The 20926-nt window shown below is 40.3% G+C and overlaps 1 protein-coding gene across 1 annotated transcript in view; it reads left to right on the top strand.

Moving 5' to 3' along the window:
- The window catches only part of itpr1b (inositol 1,4,5-trisphosphate receptor, type 1b), an 81496-nt gene that overhangs the window by 35539 nt on the left and 25031 nt on the right, over nucleotides 1–20926 (top strand). Inside the window, exons 41-50 of the mRNA XM_030728482.1 lie at nucleotides 4890–4925; nucleotides 5877–5924; nucleotides 6689–6818; nucleotides 9305–9489; nucleotides 16608–16791; nucleotides 17230–17492; nucleotides 18291–18491; nucleotides 20061–20171; nucleotides 20509–20604; nucleotides 20675–20809. Of these exons, the coding sequence (XP_030584342.1) occupies nucleotides 4890–4925; nucleotides 5877–5924; nucleotides 6689–6818; nucleotides 9305–9489; nucleotides 16608–16791; nucleotides 17230–17492; nucleotides 18291–18491; nucleotides 20061–20171; nucleotides 20509–20604; nucleotides 20675–20809 (1389 nt within the window). The remainder of the gene's footprint in view (nucleotides 1–4889; nucleotides 4926–5876; nucleotides 5925–6688; nucleotides 6819–9304; nucleotides 9490–16607; nucleotides 16792–17229; nucleotides 17493–18290; nucleotides 18492–20060; nucleotides 20172–20508; nucleotides 20605–20674; nucleotides 20810–20926) is intronic.

Consider the following 20926-nt stretch of genomic DNA (forward strand, 5'->3'; position numbering starts at 1 on the left):
AATTGCATACCACAGCCTTTTCAGTCTGTGCTCCTTAGCTTTGAAATTTCTTGTTTAACTGTTTCAGCGTAATTGGATTGGTTTTACTCATTGTTGACAACAGATGAGTCAGCGGAGCTGATCCGATACCGAGCCGCCTGGCGTCCGTCAACTTTGTGCTAAATTTGCTCCTTCTCTGTCATTCATATTTGAAATGTACTGAAACTTGGCACAAATACTCTTTGGGTAAAGCTCTGCAAAACTGGGAGATAGATTTTCAATTTCTTTTACCTTGTTCTGTTTTTCATTTTTTTTCTTTTTTATAAATTTTTATAATTTTCAAGAAATATTGTACATTGACGTTTACCTTTTAACCCCTACTCCACCCTTGTTCCTAGACTCTTTTGAAACTTGGTATGAGTATTCAATGTGCAAAGCTCTACAGAATACTTCTGACAATTTTCATTATTTATTTATTTTAACAGTTTTTACAAATTTTTAAAATTTTAAAGATAAACAGCACATTCGTGTTTAACCTCAGATGACTACTACATTATTATTCATTGGCTGAATGTTTTGCTACAAGTATTCATTGGACAAATCTACAAAATGCTGCAGATGAATTTCTGAATTTTGACTATTTTTTACACATTTTTGAAATTTTAGAGCAATACTATAGCTTGATGTTTAATTTCACTTGCGACCCCTCCCTTGTTGGCCCATTCTTATGAAACTTATGAGTATTCATTGGGAAAAGAGTTACAGATTTTCAATTTTTTACTTTTTTGAAAATTTTTTTTAAACTTTCAAGAAAAACTGTACATTGATTTGTAACTTTAGTTGCTACTCCTTCAGTCGCTACTCCTCCATTATTTGTTCTTCTGAAACTTGTCATCAGTATTCATTGGTCAACTAAATGTTCTAGGTGGGTTTTTGATTTTTTTTTTTTTTTTTTTTAAATGTCAATCGCAGCTCCTTCCTTGTTATTGGCAAATTCTTCTGAAGCTTAGTATGAGTATTCATTGGGCAAAGATCTACAGAGTGTTCCAGACAGATTTTTAATTTTTGTACTTTTTAAAAATTTTCAAAATTTATAACAAATACAGGAGTAAAAATATCAGCTCAATGATGGCTAACCTACAGCCAAATTAGTTTCTGTTCTAATATAGCACACATTGTACAAGAAGAACATTTCACAGTAGAGCTCTATATGCCAACAAGCCTCTTGTTATAATCACATGCCAGCCCTTCAACACTTAATTTTTTTGCCCATAGTTTGAACAGGCCCCATTGAATTTTGCTTTAGTTGTGCTGTGGTCTCATATTTAAATTTTAATTATTTAGACCTGGTGATTTTGAATGTAGTGAAAAGTGAAGTCTCTATGAATAATAACAATGAACTTAGATGGCTGTGTAATATGAACAAAAAGCCCTGGAAAAAGATTTTTAGCCTAGTCAATACTTCTATTGAAATCACTAAATTGATCATAACTGAAAGTACTGAAAGTATTTTACAGGAGGACGAGAATCTGTGGCAGCAGGAAACGCACAAGTTAAAAGCAGGCCAACATCACAATAGTCACTTAATCCTCTCTCTCTCTGTGTGTGTGTGTGTGTGTGTGTGTGTGTGTGTGTGTGTGTGTGTGTGTGTGTGTGTGTGTGTGTGTGTGTGTGTGTGTGTGTGTGTGTGTGTGTGTGTGTGTGTACACAAAGCAGTTAGGTAAGGAAATGGAGAAATTGTCAGAAAGGGTCTTTCCAGAGTTGCCAGGAAGCAGCATGCTCTGTTATGTTATGCCTCTGTCTTTCCCTCTCTCCTTGTCTATGCTGCTGAAGTGATGGAAAACCCCAGCTTCCACAAAAACTGGGCTGTTCTCACAGAGCACCACTTTGTTTTATCAACTCCTCCCACGTGCAGCATCTTAAGAATGTCCACATACTCTAACCCCTCGGCACGGTTCTGTGTCACTCATTCATACACACATTCACGTTAACAACCACATGCAGTGGCCTGACTGATGCAGCACGTCTGTGGGTATTCAGATTGATGGCAGGAAGGCAGACAGGCCAAAACCCGAACTTCCCCTCATCAGCAGCAAGATAAACTGCCATTAGAGCTGTTATGTAACCCAAGTGTGTAGCCTGTTTCTGCTCCCTGACCTTCTGCAGAACGCCCCTTCACTTCCAAATCACCCACCCAAAAATCTCTGGGAATGAGTGCAGCTGTTACTTTCACTACTGTCTGACAGACTCCATCATGCTTCTTGTTGCTGCACGCCCAAGCTGTGTACTGGATTTTGCATATCCAGTCAAGCTGATGAGGGTTGACTAGAATGACTTTTCACCCATTAGGAAGAGGTTATCTCATTCATCCAGAAATAGAAACATGATAAAATGCAAACCAGGGGAAAACAAGACCTGACCAGCCCGGCAGGCTCATTGTCAGGCCTTATCGTATCAATCACTGCGTTTGTTTGTTCTCCTTTCATGTGCACGTCATTTGTTTTAGAGGCTGGAAGAGCATAAAGGGATGAGATGGAGTTTATTTCTCTTTCTAATTCAGGTGGTACAGAGAGGTTTGCTGAGGATGAGGCTGAGCGTGTAACTGTACATGAAGGTTGTATAAGGGAACTATTTGCAAGGAGAGTGACGGTCTCTGTGTGGGCGCAAATGTCTTTTTCCAGTTTGCCAATTTCTTTTGTGCTCTGTCAACCCATGACAATCTCTTCATTATCTCAACCAATCACTGTTAATATTTCTGGAGGTTTTGAGACGATCATTTCCTCCTTTTTCTTTTGCATTTTTTTTAAATCACCACATTCTTGCCAATCTCCACGGAAACATTGTTGTTTTGTCTTTTTTTGCCTTTACCTACTTCCTCTTTTAGCCTTCTCTTTGTTTTACCAGTTGCCACTCCCATTATTCTCTCTGCCAAACTGCCTCAGATAGCCTTCTCTTGTCCTCATTTATCCTCCTGTTTGCTACAGTAAGTGAATTGTGGAGACTCCAAGCTGCTCTGCTTTTTCTCCTCAACAGGGGGAGCTGCAGACGTTTCTCAGCAACAGGCTGTGCTGTCCCAGTTTCCTTAACTTAAGTTGCACGATTCTTGGGCTCAAGCCAGCTATCAGACAGCAGTTACATAAGAGCCAAAAACATTTTTTTTTCTCCACTGTTTTCCTGGAATTTTAAACTCTCCACTGATGTGTGATCTTCAGTGGTAATTGGAAATAAAAGTGCAACAGACACGTCTTTCAGGAGACAGCAGTGCTGCATCTCAAGTTAGGTAACACAGAGGACTGCCAGGGGAAAATTTAAGGATTTAACTTCAGTGGTGAATGAGCACCTGTTCATCGTTATGAGATTTGACTGTGGTACAGAGCCAGTGGTGTGTATATATATATATATATATATATATATATATATATATATATATATATATATATATATATATATATATATATATATATATATATATATATATATTTATATATATATATATATATATATTAGGCTTTTCCTTCTAATATTCTTAACAAAGAGATGGTTTGAGGAGAAGATGAAACAGATTTTCCTGGTCACTGCGAAAGCTCAGTGTCATTGTATTTATTTGGCCGGCCTTGCCCCTGTAGACATTTTATAACACATTCTGGAAACCTTCAAAGTGCTGGAAATTATTATTCACACGGTGCACCTGAAAATAATTTTAAAGTGAGCTGCTAACTGTAGTTAATTAGCAAATTAGGTCGCAGGTAACGGTTAGAACAGTGGTTAGGTTTTGAAGTATATTAAGAGAAGTTAGTGTTGGTGCTAACTAGTTGCAGAATATAGCTTCAGTTGCATATGTGATGCATCAGTTCTTCTGTGGAAGTCGGTGTGTTGACATTAAAGTAGTCTTGATGCAGGGAAATTCCTGTCCAGTTGCACAATTAATCAGCATAAAGCAGCATGACAGGGTTACAGACAGAGACGTATGACCATGTTAGGTTGTGTATTTATTTAGTCTCACATTTTTTGCCCTTTCTGCAGTGAGATTTTTTTTTGGGTGTGGCTGTGGGTGTGTATAGGCTTTTTTTTTTTTTTTTTTTAATGATATTCAGAGTTTAAATTAATTGCAGAGTTATTGTTTCATCAGACTGTTAAATGTTTTATTAATATTTTATTATGTGGTACTTCGTACTTTGCAATATGTATTGAAAATAAGTTGTTCTTATAACCCTTTGCAGCGCCGCCCATACAATACATGCTACAAAACATCTTGTGTTGGAAAGGTTTGGTTATTTATAGCTATGTCTTTTCTTTTTTTTTTAGACAGACTTTCCATCAGCAACAATATGACCGTAGTTAAACCAAGCATAGTTCGAAAACATGCTGGGTTGTAAATAATTCTTGTTTGGTCTTTAAAAAAATAATGAATGTGCATATTGGCACTTGGATGAGTTTGCTTTTGATGTTAATATAGTTGTTTTTTAATGTTAATATAGTTTTTATTAAAAGGGAACCACAGTATACTGAACACACCACAGCGTTGCATTCTAACCAGCGATCTGTGGTGAGGTGAGAACAAACCAAGCTTTTGCATTGATGCTGCAAAAGGGTAATGCTGCTTATCATTCATGCTCCGTCATCAAGCCAGCACCATGATAACTTAAATGAGACACACTTTAAAAAAAAAACAAGGAAAAAGGAAAAAAAAAAACAGAAAAATTTACCACAGCATTCTTTCATGTCTGCTTTCTCTGCTCCTGGCTCTTTAAGTTACATGCATTGATGATGAATTGTAGATGCTACTGGTAATAGAAAGCCAAATACAAGTTAGTTTTTAGTAAGGAAGCTGCTTGTTGGAGGCTGAAGTAACGTAACTAATTCACCTACTTCTAACCAAAAACTAACACCATCCTTTTATTCCCAATCAGCTGGCACCTCCACCTGAACCTGAAATCCCTGCCGAGGTGTGTTTACTCATATTGGCTCGTTGCCCGCTAACATGCGTCACTACTGATCATCATTCATACTCATACACTAATGCCATCCTGTATTATTTGTGCTTTGCATTTTATATATCCTTGTCAAAATAGAGAAAAGTCACAACCCTTCCTCAGTAGTTCCACTTTCATGGCCCCGTCATGCAGCACACCTCCATCACCGCTGCTCCTGTGGAAATTGCTACGTGTGTCCATGTTTTCATACCGCCTTCCACATCTCCACTCATCCCTTCCTCCCTCCCTCTGTCGTTTCTGCCTTCCGTTCATCTGTCCTTCTAGCGCTTTAATTTTGAGCAAAGTCCAATTCCCTGACCTCCTTTCAGTGGGGCGGCAGTAAGGGTGGGGGGGTTGAAGTCATGGGTGAGGTGTTTTTCCATGCCAGATTGGTGCTTACAGCGTGTGTCAGTAGCTCACAGCTCCATTATGTAACCTGGAATTTTTTTTCTAATTGTTTCCTCTTTTTTCTCATGGCTTGTGTCTTTCCCTCCGGCAGTTTCATTCTTTTATGTAAATAATTTAGACACTTTTTCTGCTGTGAGTGTAAGGTAACGAGGGAGTCACCATGTGCTAAAGTGTGCCAAGTCTGACAAATGATTGAATTTTAGATTTTAGTTCAAAACTTTTTTTGAAGGTGTGAGACTTAAAAAAAAAAAGAAAAAAAAAAAAAGTCAGTCCTCTCTTGCATGAAGCCCTGCACGCCTTTGACTCAACCTCACATCTTCCCGAACACAACCACTTCCCTCCTAACTGCATGATCAATTTTGCACCCAATTTCCTGCATGCTTGTAAAGTAACTAATTTGCACTGTATTAACACCCTTTTTTTTTTTTTTTTGTATTTTCCCCAACTTTCCTTTCCAACCTTTTTATTTGTTTTTCTTATTTTAATGCTTTCTGCTAACTCACCTCACCTTTTAAGGAGCTTGATCCCAACCAGCCACTGAAGCAACTGGAGGATCAAAGGAGGGTAGGTAAAGATTTTGGTTTGCTGTGGTCTGGCGCAGGCCTGCTTCTTACTGATGGACTGACTGTTGTGATGCCCTCACTGCTGCTTCTACAGCATGGCACTCACTCACTCCCCTCTGTTATGGCATGCAACCCGTGAGGAAGATCAGCCGGGAAACACTGATGTTGGTTCTCAGTCTGTGCTCTGTGTTTGGCACAGACAGATCACGCTGCTGTGGTTTTACATACAATCATACAAGTGCAGGGTTTAATGCATATGTTGAGGTGAAAAAAGGGCACAGTGTCACCTCTGGACATCACTGACTGAAGTCAGAAGGCAAGCGTCAAATAAAAAGATTGTGTGTGTGTGTGTGTGTGTGTGTGTTCCTTTTTTTTCCCAGGTGGACATCTTGCTAAGATTAATCTTTATGACTTAAAGGGAAAAAATGTGTTTTTGTTTTTTTTAATCTTTTATTTTATTTGTGCAAATGTTTAAGGCACGTGTATGGCATTAATGTTTAGCTATCTCGAGAAGCCCCAAAAAACACCAAAATGAGATGTAAAACAAAAAGGAAACCTTTCATGTGAGCTGAGGAAATGCCAACTTCAGAAATTCATTTTACAAAACGAAGTTTCATTTTTGGTTTACCTGTAACCTTGTAACCCATTATGGCTTTATGTTGTGGCTTTGTCAATGTAGGACATACTACTATGACTGCAATCATAGCATCAGTTTTTATAATCTTGTGCTGCCATGTCAACATATAACATTCATTTTCCTGATAGGGTGAGGCTCTGCGGCAGATTTTGGTCAATCGATACTATGGTAATATCAAAGCTGGCCAGAGGAGAGAGAGCCTCACAACCTTCAGTAACGGCCCACTCACACCAGGAGCACAAGGGAAATCACCTACAGGTTTGTGGAACAATACTGTGTGTGTCTGTTTGTCTTCATGTTTATGCTGACAAGATGAATTCGAAATGACTTACTGCGGGAATGCGGGACAGTGCTGTGTCAAGCTCTGCAGTCACCACTTAAAAATTAGTAAAAGTTTCTGTCTACGAGCGATGGCAGCCAGCCAGAAACAGATTGAGCTTTAGTTGTGCAATTTAAAATGTAGTTAAAAAGTTAAATAGTAGGGTAGATGATAAATAATTTTATGTTTTCATGAGCCAGCCAGCTTTTATAAAGCTTTGCGAGTTTTCAGCTGCTGTAATGAAATCTTTTGACTCCCAAAATCTGCTTCAGCTATTTATCTCCATCTATTGCTACATACAGTAACTCCATTCTAATTTAAGTCCATCTGTTTTGATTGGTGTAGGTTTTCTTTTTTTTTTTTAAATTACTGTTTTATTAGGAAATAACTCTTTATGTCTAAGTCACACCATGTGTGCAAAAGCTTGTATGGAAAAATAATTAGTTAATTGATATAGTTTTAAGCAGTTTTTTTTTTAATTAAAAAAATATCAGTTAAATGAATTAAATAGCAAAATGTAGTTAAAATGCTCACATATGATTTTATCTAAAAAAAAGAAAAAAGTTGATCATAGAGTAATCTGACTACATTTTGTTTGTCAGCATAGGAGGGCAGTTTTAAAAGGCTTTCTCTGTTTCCTTCTTTATTATTGAGTAAGTATATTTTTGTCAAAAGTTTAGCATTTTAAAAATTATTTTAAACTGTTTGCAGCAAAGTGTTAACTGATTTATTATTTTTTTTAAAAGTTCCTCTAATGCTGGAAATATGTGTCTGTTAGTAGCACAGATTACAAGGAAAAGTGACTGACAGTTTCCAGTGGGTAGCGGTAAACACAACGTGGCTCGTGTATTGCTTTGGAACATACATGCTACTGTATGTGAATGTGTGCACGGAGCTCACAATACAACATTTACAAGAACATTTTTACACAGATGCTGTAGAATTCTTCTTGGCAGTCTGAACCTCAGGGACAAATTCACACTGCTCCTGGTTATCCTTCTCAACAGTGTGCCTAATTGCTATTTGCAAAGAAATGTACAGCAGTGTTGAAAGGATTTGCAAATGTTTGCATTCTTAGTTATTTACAGTTTACCAAGGGTCTTTTCAAATCAGGAATTAGTACAGAAAATAGTTAAAATGGTGTTTTCACCCCTCCGTCTTTGTTTACATGAGATTGACATTCATAAATAATATTTAACAGATTATTCATAAGTGACATTTACACATTCTGGTGATTCACTCTGCGTCTCATCACTGATGACTCATATTTTGTCTATAATGGTTTAGAGGGGATGAGAAAAAAAAAAAAAAAAGATCTTTTTTACAGCTGTGACCTTGTACTCCTTTAAGCCCTTGGACCTGGGCTCTGCTATTGAGCGTACTGGCTCTGTCTTCGGCATAACGCAGGCCGTGTTGTTGCCAGGCGACCAAAGAGCCAAGCTCCATCTAGAATGGGATGTGTTGTTGATTCAGTGGCTCGCCCAGCCAGAGACAGCACTGATGGGTGCTGTTATCTCACCAGTTCTTCCCTTACAGGCTGTGGTAGGCAGCCATAGGAGTTAAAGTACCTCCGTGAATTAGAGACACATCTAATGTTGTGCTGTTTTTGTATGTTGGCTTAATGGTTATAAAAGACACCTGCGGATAATTACATGAATCACAATTTCCTTACTGCCTCCTTACCAAATAACATCTTAAATAAACCTGATTGAGATACTCTCTCTCTATTAAAGCAGTCACATGTAGATTTTTTTTAATGTAATTATTATGTCTTTCCCAAATGGCTTTATGATTTAAGCTATATTTATAAGCTAAATGCACAGCACTGTCCACCTTTATATATGCATGTATGAAATTAAAAATACAAATTTGAACCCTGAAATTGAAAACCAGATACCTGCTCAACCAACAAATACCCAAGTAAGGGTACAGCCCTCACTATGTAGGTAGGTTGCTGAAGCTTGAAGTTCTGCAAAAGGCCAGTAGTAATCGGTTTACTATACCTAATACTGATGTAATCCATCACTATTCATGTTTGATATCCCACTTTCTTTGTTCGCTAAGCTAGTTTACAAAGTTTGGAAATTAAATTAAATAAAAATTGGAAATGTTGGACTAACTAAAGCTGCTCTTGCTGCTCCCTTGTCACAAGCTGTTGCTACAGCGGGTAGCTCCACATGTTTGATTTGGCAGGGTTTTGTGCCAGATACCCTTCCTGATGCAATCCTGGTGGGGGGGGTTGTGACTCTGGTTGGAATTGAACCAGCAACCCTTCACTTGCCAAGTGAATGTGTGAACCACTATGCTATGATGCTCAAATATGATACTACATTGTGACCCATGTTCTCCCATGTAACTTGTCTGAAATCTAAATGCATCATTATTAATGAAGGAAATAATGAGACTTCTGATTTCTGTGCTCTAGTTGTCAGCTCTGGGGTCGGAGGTCGAGGGGAGCTGAGCTTGGCGGAGGTCCAGTGCCACCTGGACAAAGAAGGGGCTTCTGATCTGGTCATTGACCTCATCATGAACGCCACCAGCGATCGGATTTTCCAAGAGAGCATATTGTTAGCCATCGCACTCCTGGAGGGTGGAAACACAGTCATTCAGGTAAGTGAGGGGAGGGGTTACAGGATTCACAAGTAAAGTTGAGCACTCACACCCCTAACCTGCAATTAAATGCACTAAAGCCTTTCCCTCCAGGGAGGCATGAGCAGAATTTCAATTAGGTGCTATCTTACGTGTTCAACTGCAATGTCAAGAATTTAAGTCAGTGCTGCTCCACTGCTGTTGACATAAAAAAAAAAAAAAAGAGACTAAACTTGCCTTTAGGGAAAGGACACATATTTTGTTGTCAGTGTATCAGACTGGCCATCTTTTAAAAGTTCTACTTCACAACGATGCAGAAAACATCTTAACATCTTTTAGATTTTTGATATTTTATATGTTTTAAAAAAGCTCGGCCCATGAACCAGAAAGGAAGAGGAACAGCAGTCTGCTGGGAGATGTCCAAGCTGTGCAGCCAAGCACGTCATCACCTCTCCACTGTCAGCCAGGGGTTGCTAAGGCAACGCTAACTCTTTGCGAACCTCACAGAAAGCAGGTTGAGAGTGGAGCGAACCACTGTGTACTATTGCAGTACTATTGCAGTATTTCAGCTTTGTGGTGGGGGGTTTTGTACGTGCCTGCCTGCCTGCCTGCCTGCCTGCCTGCGTGCGTGTGTGTGTGTGTGTGTGTGTGTGTGTGTGTGTGTGTGTGTGTGTGTGTGTGTGCGTGTGTGTGTGTGCGTGTGCGTGTGTGTGTGTGTGTGTGTGCTGCTTGTAAGCTGTCTATCAGAATATTCTGGTTTTGTGGTTTATGCATGTGTGCTCTAGTGTTTGTATTGCATAAACAAGGCTGTTGCATAATAGGCTCCTATTTGCATAGTATCGTTACCTGACAAGGCCTGACTTTGTATGCAAAGGCTCTCACATGACTCCTGTTACAAAAGCTGCTGCCTGTCGCTCTGTCTAGGTGTATAATACCCAGAGCCCCAGTCCTTCTAACAGACTCCTAACTGGGTCATGTTTTGCACGTTTTAAGAGGGCAATGAAAGGTGTGATCCTTAAAGGCCTCGGGCGAGAGCCATTAGATTTCACACAGTCTTTGCTGCTACTTTTGAAAAGGCCTATAGCCTTCTTTAGGACTAATATTATCCCTTTTTGAGATCTAGGTAAAGTGAAGAAGCTTGGTGTCGACTACTAAAAGTAGTCTGTAACTTACTTTTGTTTAAATGCGACACTTTAGACTATCAAAGTGCTCAAACAGTTTAGAGCCATTAGTAAATGTATTCATTTCTATCTGTGATGCCTATCGTGACAAGACATTTTGCGTACGCTTGCTGGTACAGAAGGACCTCAAAGTGAACTTGATAAGCAAAGCAGTTTATGAGCTTAAACAAGAACACTTTTATCAAGTAGCGTCTTGTTTTTGAGTTAATGTGTTTTTCTGCTTCATTGGAATGATATGGGGACAAGTAAGCTTTGTTTAAGAATCATGTATGATCCAAAGTTAATTTACAGCATATCAGCAGATGCGTCACATTTTCCTGTCTTACACAACGATTGGTTGCTGCTCCTCTTTTAGGACAGAAGGACTCTTGTTGTCTAAATGAACAAAAAACATGGCCACAGATTTCTCCAAGAAGGCCGTTTGTTTGTTTTCTAGGTAATCCAGGTTTGTAGCCTAGCCAATGTAATTTCTAGTTAAAAAAAAAAAAAAGCAAGTAGGAGAGAGAGAGTACTCTTACTTTGCTTCAGAAAGAGTTCACACAGGGCCCAGAGCTCTGTGCTAGCTGGACTTGTTATGGCAGCCCTGAGAAAAAGATTAAATGTGTTAGTGAAGACAGTAAGAAATGGGTCAGAGCACAGTCCTACCAGTTTTTTTTCTCCTCCCCAGGCATTGTCTGATGAAAATAGAGCTTCAGAAACTGTAGATCTGACACATCATGCTTTCACTGAGTCATGGGATCCTGTCTAGATCTGTCAATATATGCCAACTTTGGTTTACTGATGCATCGCATCATCGTGCAACCAGTGGCAGAAAAACAAGAAATGTTTTTGATGCATTGCCAGTACATTTTTAAGCCTTTTTTGTATCTACTTATCTAGATATCTACCGAAAGGGCAAAACTGTCATCTGTACAAGTCCACCCCGCATGTGTTCATACTCGTGCTTAGAAGGGGAAAAAAAGTCTAACGATAAAATGACACTCTATCTTCTGCTTCATACACGCTGTAGGTCAAACTTTACTTTTTGACCTACATAACTCACATATTATGAGCAAAACCTGCATAGCTCACCTTGCACAGGATAACATGCTGTTTGACACGTATCCTCAAGCCCTGCAGGTGGTTCAGAGATGAGCAGTAAAACACTGTGATAGTCCCTGAGTAACTTAAGCATACACACAGCAAATACCCAGTGAACATAAAACCTCGTGCATGCTCATCTGTACACTCCATCAGCACATGCGTGCAGCCATACTGCAGGATATACTTAGAGACTACAAAGCTTATTTGAAAAACAGCCCTAGTGAGAGTGTGTGGGTGTGTGTGTCTCTATATGTGTTATGTAAGAGAAGAGGTGTAAAATCGCTCTGAGCCCACCATCCATCTTCTGATCACTGTCATCATGACCTCAGATCCCTAACTGTCACAGGCGCGAACAGGTGCGACTGCTCTTACTCAATAGGCTTGTTGTGGCACACCGCTACCCTCAGCTCATTCCAAGCATGATTTTACCCCCCCCCCCCCCCCCCCCCCCCCGCACGGTTCAGTTTCATTTCACAGCTACCTCTTGGAAAGCTTTAAAAAAGATTCTACAAAGTGAGTTTCCAGGCATCAGTGCCCTCAGCATACCAGCTCTCGTTTAACTACGGAGTGGGCAAGAACATTTTTGTATAGATCCCAGTTTGTAGTTTCTAAAAGTTCAATTATTTCAGTCCTGTCATGCGTAGCTTTTTGGATAGATCATTTACATTTTAGCTTGTTGAAGTGACTGCATACGTTTTAGATTCAGTATGGCTGGTTGCCTGTGCAGATTTCTGAGAGAACACACTCACGTGTAGTTTGCTTTGATTTGAACCTGCTATCTGGCATTCTTGTTATAGCTTCAAAGAGCAGATCTCTGTGGATACCAGCTGGGTGGTAGCAGAGTACGCAACTGAAGCCCTCCAATAAGCACAGAGATGGCTTTGTCACTCACCAAGGTGTCAGGCTGCAAAGGCGGGAGACGGATAAAAAGAAAGGGAGAGCTGGTGGTATAAACAGGCCTTACATAACCGGCTCGTGTTGATGCCAGAAGCTGGGGTAGCAGCTGACAGGAAATGGAGGGAAAAGTAGAAGCGCAGAATAATCAGAAAGAAGGTCCTGCTGTGCTGCCCTATTGACTCTGTAGAATAGGAGAATTTCAAGTCAGCCTAAAGCTTCTGTGTTCAGCATACAGTAACTGCAGCAGCAGGGTCGGCACTGCTCCCAGGAGGCTTATTGACTATATAGTGGGAGCCGTAGAGGGCTTAGACTGCGTCAGATGGCAAAGCTGAGGCTTACTGGGTGATTGGCGTGAATGACTCAGCAGTCAGTAAAGAAGCGGGAGCTAATGACACTCTTCAAAGGGGTTATCGAAGTTGTTACCTGGATTTTTTTCTTATGTAAAATCTTTAAATTCTGTCTTATCATATTACAGGGTGGCTAGCTCTGCTCTCACTCTGCTAGAAAGTTAGCCACAATGTGGCGGTTAACTACTTCACTAACATGTGGTTGGACCTGTACTCTTACACTCTGTTTCCCAAATACACACACAAGCCAAAACATATGAACACACCCACCTCCAATAAGCAGTAGCTGCTCACCACTGCTGACCATTTGCATGTCTAAAGCTTTGCCGTTTCTAACAACCTGCAGTCCAGCTCGCTAGGCATAAAGATGTGGTCTGTATCAGTTTTTCAGTACAAGAAAAGGAAATGCTTAAGGTCTTTACATAACCTATTTCATTATCTAGTTATACCCCAGATCATGACATATAGTGTTGCTTAAGAATTATTAGTGTTGTTAATTTAGCCAGCAGAGTGTGTGTGTGCGTGTGTGTGTGTGTGTGTGTATATACAATTTATCTGATTCAGTCATGTTGAAGGAAGTTAGACTCACGTCTAATTGAATAGGCCAGAAGATGATTAAATGAGTAAATCTTCATGCCAGCTATAGACTGCCTTTTTCAGCTTCTGACTATATATATATATATATATATATATATATATATATATATATATATATATATATATATATATAAATAATATAGCAGTGTGAGCAAGCAACTTTTGACAGTTTTTAATGCCTTGTGACACACACTCAACCCTGAACACGTGCAGGCAGGCCACAGAGAAACAGCTGTTGCTTGCTGCTCACTTTGCCTTCAGTATATATAACAAAATTGTCCCCTAACATTAGTGGAGAAATTGAGTTTTTATCACCACTGTCATGAGGTCTGTTTAATATAGTAATCTTGTAAATCTGGTATCCCGGAGCTGTTGTTTGGAGAAGTATGCCTGCTTGCATAAGTCTGACTTTTAATCAGATCACTATCAGTGAATGACCCTTGTCAACAACATGATGTTAACAGCTTGAAAAAGCAACTGTTGCGTAAAGGAGGGGAAGGAAAACAATGCACTGAGTGCTCTGCTTCTCTTGGGATTTGAATCAGGTGATTTTTGTTTCAATAGATGCCTTGATTTTCTGTGCATATATGTTGAGTCGTGCAGTGTCATTGCACTGCAAATGCGTCACTATTTGTATGCTTTTTACCTTTTCTCAGAAACTTAACTGAGTTAAGCTAAACCTGGAAAGAGTCTTATGCAACAGGCTTTCAAAGCTGCCCCAGAATCTCTGTACATGAAAGCTCCTGCTTGCATCAACCCCACCTCCCACTTTTGGACCCTTCCTCCTCCCTCTCACACCACTCAAGCTCACTTAGTGCTGCTCTGGCAGTGAAAAGTAGGGCAGGGTTTTCCTCTTTTCCTCTCCTGCTCCCTGTCTTTCTTTCTCCCTCCACTGCTCGCCCTCTGTGGCTGATGTAACAGTGTTGGCGCTCTGTGCCCTCACTGTAACCACTCAGCTGATTACAGGTCTTATGTAAGGAGGGATTGTTGAGAGGAAAATGGGACGGCACATATGAGCCTGTTGCAGGAAAAAACAACAGCTCCGTGTAACAGGGCTTTTAAACAAGGTTGGCCTTTGTATAGTTGTAGGTCGTAGAACATTTCCTTACTCATACTGGAGCAACTATCTGTGTTTCGTGTTTGAAATGTTATAAAAGCAAAAAGTAATTGCTTTTTGCCATTGCACGTATACTATATTGTCAAAAGTATCTGCTCACCCATCCAAATCATTGAATTCAGGTGTTCCAATCACTTCCATGGCCACAGGTGTATAAAAACAAGCACCTAGGCATGCAGACTGCAACTACAAGCAATTGTGAAAGAATGGGTCGCTCTCAGGAGCTCAGTGAATTCCAGCGTGGTACTGTGATAGGATGCCACCTGTGCAACAAGTCCAGTCGGGAAATTTCCTCACTACTAAATGTTCCACAGTCAACTGTTAGTGGGATTATAACAAAGTGGAAGTGATTAAGAATGATAACAACTCAGCCATGAAGTGATAGGCCATGTAAAATGACAGATTGGGGTTAACGGATGCTGAGGTGCATAGTGTGCAGAGGCCGCCAACTTTCTGTAACATCAGTCACCACAAACCTCCAAACTTCATGTGGCCTTCAGATTAGCTCATGAACAGCTCGTAGAGGGCGTCAAGGAATGGGTTTAGATGGTTGATGCCACTGGACATTAGAGCAGTGGAGGTGTATTCTCTGGAGTGACCAATCACACTTCTTTGTCTGGCGGTCTGGGTTTGGTGGTTGCCAGGAGAATGGTACTTGTCTGACTGCATTGTGCCAAGTGTAAAGTTTGGTGGAGGGGAGATTATGGTGTGGGGTTGTTTTTCAACCTTAGTTCCAGTGAAAGGAACTCTTAATGCTTCAGCATACCAAGATATTTTGAACAATTTCATGCTCCCAACTTTTTTCTTTTTTTTTTTTCCTTTTTCCCTCCTCTTCTCTTAAATGTGGAAACAATTTGGGGATGGCTCCTTTCCTGTTCCAACATGCTTTGTTCACTGGTACACAGTCAAGGACCATAAAGACATGGATGAGTGAGTTTGGTGTGGAAGAACTTGACTGGCCTCAACCCAATAGAACACCTTTGGGATGAATTAGAGCGGAGACTGTGAGCCAGGCCTTCTCATCCAACATCAGTGTCTGATCTCACAAATGCACTTCTGGAAGAATGGTCAATAATTCCCATAAACACACTCCTGAACCTTGTGGAAAGCCTTCCCAGAAGAGTTGAAGCTGTTATAGCTGCAAAGGGTGGGCTGATATATTAAACCCTATGGATTAAGAAGGGGGTGTCACCCAAGTTCATAAGCGTGTGAAGGCAGACGAGTAAATACTTTTGGCAATATAGTGCATATACTTTTTAAGTGTAGCACAAATGAGCCCTGTTCTATGAGCTCGTTTTTACAGCTGTGTGCATTTACCTGCATACATGTACTCTCCTGTGAAGTACATACAATTTGCTGTCTAAGTTGTGGGACTGGTTGTGTAGCTGCTTCTTTTAATGTGCGTGCTTTTAAATTTAGTTACACACTAATCCCAGTCATGTATTTGTGCATGTTAAGACCCATCAGAGTCCTCAGGTGTCAGAAGTGAGTTCTCAACAGATAGTGTAAAATCAGGTGAGCGTGGTAGAGCTTTTAGAGCTTGTTTTCCTGGCATTGTGAGGGTTGGATTATGTAACTAATTCTAACTAAACCCCTGGGTGACAGCACTGCAAAAAATTAACAAAGACAAAGATAACAAGAGATAAGAGATTACAATACATTTTGTCCTTGAAGACTTATAAGAATTATAAAAAATAAATTATAGGTAAAATATTGGTGTAAATGCTGATTTAAGTAGACACTCAATTGCTTTAAATTGGATCTTATGCATACCTTTTTTTTTTTTATTAAACCTTTATTTAATCAGGCAAACAGATTAAGAACAATTTCTTATTTGCATCTGCGGCCTGTAAGTTGATTTAAAAACGTGTAAGGATACTATGTCAGTGAATCCTATTTCTTTCTTTCATTCCCCAGCGGTCATTCTACCATCGTTTAACAGGGGACAACAAGTCTGAGAAATTCTTTAAAGTGTTTTATGAGCGGATGAAGCTGGCCCAGCAGGAGATCAAAGCCACTGTGACAGTCAATACCAGCGACCTGGGCAGCAAGAAGAAGGATGAGGAGCCACCAGACAAAGACACACCAGCGCGTAAGAAAGGTCAGAGGACAAGACCTGCCAACATAACAAAAGGCTAGGGAAGGATATGCTTTAGTCAAATAAATCATACATGATGCCATCAAACTGGAAAAACAAACCTCTGCTGCAGTCTGTGTACAAGATAGTAAATCCAGCTCTATATTCTTAATTCTACTCATCTACAAAAATGTTATTTCTATTTTATGAAGAAGCGTGAGATGAAGTGCAAAAAATGTAGCAGAAATTGCTGGGGGGGTTTTTTTGTTTTGTTTTTTTCTTTTTCATATCAAATGACATTGTTGAACCAAAGGAAGTCAGGTCACAGGTTATTTAAAAAAAAAAAAGTATGAAGAAATTCTTTGTATCTAAATCTTTAACTATCAAATGAGCATTCAATGTAACACTTGTCTTGTCCAGTGGTCTGTGGTGTTTGACTGCCTCTCTTTTACCTGTGGGTAGTGAAAGATATGCCAGTCGTGGCAATGGTGACGGAGGAAGTGAAGGAGCAGCTAGTTGAAGCCTCTGCGGTCACCAAGAAGGCCTTCACGACCTACCGCCGTGAGGCCGAAGCCGAAGAGCACCAAGCTGCGGCTGATGGCTCTCCTGTCCCAACTGCTGATAAGAGCCAGGAGGAGGGCGAGATGAGCGTCACCATCACTATCATGCAGCCCATCTTGCGCCTCATGCAGCTGCTGTGTGAGAACCACAACAGAGATCTGCAGGTCAGCCATTAGACCAGCTCGTTCTGAGTGTATTGCTTTTGTATACCCTGCTATGGGCTGACGGGAGCAGGGTTAACATTTACTGGCCCGTGTTCTGAACTTCAGTCATCACACTCTCTTATACAGAAATGAAACTGTTGAAAATAGGCACCAGTTGCAGAACTTCCTGACACAGTCTTGTATGTGTTGGTCTGGTTTCACTATGAGAAGTGTGTTAGTGTTTGGTAATGGCTAGCTCTGGCAGCCCAGACAGAAAACTTCCTGCTTGCACTGATTCTGTTTTTCACTCCAAACCAGGACAGAGCTTCATGAAATGATGGTTGGCTCTCTGCTGTCTCTCCCATTCTGACCCTGTGTGGGAGCCAGATATTGATTTACTGCTAGCCTTGCTACACAGATGATCAATTCACTGAGATGATGTGTTCTTTCCAAAGACATCACTGCAGTAATTGTCTTGCTGCCATATACAGTAGGCTTCGAAAAGTACAATGAGCCATCACGACTTTTTATATTTAGTTCTCACGTCAGTGAGAGAGAAAAAAAAAAATTACCTAAGTAGAAGAATTTCTCTTCTGCCAACCATCTCTTCAGATACTGACACCCTCGTGAATCATCTTGTATTAATTCTATTGGACTTATCATGGGCCAGATACATTTTAATTTTAATTCTTCCACCATGACTAAAAAAGTGTTTCTATTTCTGTTTCCCTAAAGGGGCTATTAAAGGTTTTGGTTACATGAATCCAAGTAAAGAAGGATATTCCATGTTGAGTCTTTATTTTCATTGTCTTTCTGTAGAATTTTCTACGCAACCAGAATAACAAGAACAACTATAACCTGGTGTGTGAGACACTTCAGTTCCTGGACTGCATCTGTGGCAGCACTACAGGAGGACTGGGACTTCTGGGACTCTACATCAACGAGAAGAATGTAGGACTCATCAACCAGACTGTGGAGAGCCTCACTGAGTACTGCCAAGGCCCCTGCCACGAGAACCAGGTAATACACTGTATGCCTATATGCAAGATGTACTTTTTAAACATCTTCTATCAAATCACTGGCATGCTTTAATCACAATGCTAGTTTTGTTTGGACACCACTGTCTGCAGTCATGAATGTTTCAGGTTCCTGTCTTTCGTAATCACACTAACACCAGCCTACTCTGGGCAGGATGCCTGTGTTTGTTCTTTGGCATAGGTTAGCATTACATGGCCTCCTCACATGATGGTGGTGGCATCCTCTGTTCCTGCCGCTGTGGGTCATTTTATAATGAGTGTGAAACTGGCATGACTAAACAAGCTACTGGCTAAACGCAGTCACTGTTTGAACGGATTCCAGTTCCTTCAAACGGTGCTCGAAGGGGATTGCCAGACTAAATGCAGATTTTTGTTCATATCTTCAAAGTGGGAATAAAGAGGGCCAAGTGCTGGAATTCTTTTAATTTGTGTTTTGTATGTTCTGCTTGTAAAATTGTATCAAGTCACTCCAAACCATTTGGCTGCCACACGTTATTGTTTAGTTCTGAGGTGTGGTGCATGTCTAGCAACAGTCATTTGAGTATGAAGCCTCTGAAACTTGGCCAATAGTTATGACATGTGACCTGCCTTGTCACTACATAACTGTGCCAGGAATGATAACCTGAGGGCAATCTGATCATTATGAGTAAGGATGCTGTTGATATCTGCAACAGTGTCTTTTTTTTTAATTAATTGTTTTTCCCTTTTGTTGGTCCTCCCTGTGCACGCACACATTTTCTCCAGGAGCTCCATGCTTCTTCTACCACCAAAAAATATGTAGGGTTGATCCTGCCTACCCTTTGCCCAGAAAAGAGATTCTTAATCTCAGCAGTTTCACTTCCTGGTTAAATAAAGGTTAAGAAACTTAATTTAATTTAAGCCACTGAGTTCATGCAATACTGCATGAAATTAAAGTGAGGATCCCTTCAAAAATGTTTGCTTCAGGAGACCCAAAATATATATATGTATATGATGCTTCCACTCTTGCCTTTTAGAATGGCAGCAGTTTTTTAGATGCCCACCTTGTAGGTTGTTCCAGACTTCTTGGATAACTTGCTGTTGTTTTTCTGTAAATTCAGGCTGCCTAATTGTCTCCTGTATCTTCTAATCCTCCTTTGTTAGGGAATATACAATCTGTTGAGGACACCCCCCCCCCTTTTTTTTTATTTTATTGTCATCACTGATGGTGCTTTATAACCGACTTTAGGTTTGTTGCCACTGTTACATTATGTTACATGATGCATTATCCAGTGCCGTTTCAGACATAAACACCTCTGATCCGTGCATCTTGTGATTATTAAAAAAACGGATGTAGGAAAGGGCCTGATTTACAAGGAAATGGATCGGACTCTCTCTTATCTTATTACAGCTTTAAAAAAAAAAAAAAAACTGGACTGCTGTCCGGCTGGTTTTACAGATTCTGTCAGGAAAGACTCTAACAGCAAAGAGTAAACATGATCTTTTTTGTTTCTTCCCAATGTCAGCCTTTTAACCTAGAAGTACTGGCAAATTTGTGCTTTAGTTTTGCCCTTTCTTTTCTTTTGTTCCTTAGAACTGCATTGCCACACATGAGTGTAACGGTATTGACATCATCATTGCTCTCATCCTGAACGATATCAACCCTCTTGGGAAGAAGAGGATGGATCTGGTGTTGGAACTCAAAGTGAGTGTTTATTTAATGATGAGGCGTGATCCCTTTAGTAATGTGTTAGTCTTTCTTTTGTTGTTTTGATTTGCTTAGTTCTCCTGCAGACATGTGATATAACGTGGGAGATGTGTCACTAGGGATTTGGATTGGTGTGTCAAAAGCTTCAACTTTCAAGTTCTTGGACTTGCACCTCAAATCATTACAGGAAAATCTCAAGAGATTGTTAACTAGAAGTAGGCAGCACCTACGTTTGATTTACCGTCTCTGGAAGTCTGGAATGCTGAACATCAAGTAGACAAAATCAACTTAATTATGCTTGTGCTGTTATCTGTACTGTCTCATCTTTTCCTAGAATAATGCCTCCAAGCTCCTCCTTGCAATTATGGAGAGTCGCCATGACAGCGAGAATGCAGAGAGGATACTGTACAATATGAGACCTAAAGAGCTGGTATGTGTGAAATGCAAACCATTACATGGCAATAAGGACGGTTCTGTTATGACAGTCTTTGTTCTTGCAGGTGGAGGTGATCAAAAAGGCCTACATGCAGGGAGAGATAGAGGTTGAGGAGCCGCAGGAGGGTGAGGATGGAGAGGAGGAGCACTCTGCATCTCCACGCAATGTTGGTCATAATATCTATATCTTGGCACATCAGGTAAGCCACTATAAAATTGGTGTGAAAAGGGAGACACACCTTGAACAAATGCTGCCACATAGCTACATAATATGGCCAGTGGATATGTAGTCTGTCATTTCCAGTGACCCCTAAAAA

This window comes from Archocentrus centrarchus, chromosome 5 (assembly GCF_007364275.1).
Source record: "Archocentrus centrarchus isolate MPI-CPG fArcCen1 chromosome 5, fArcCen1, whole genome shotgun sequence".
Taxonomy (NCBI): domain Eukaryota; kingdom Metazoa; phylum Chordata; class Actinopteri; order Cichliformes; family Cichlidae; genus Archocentrus; species Archocentrus centrarchus.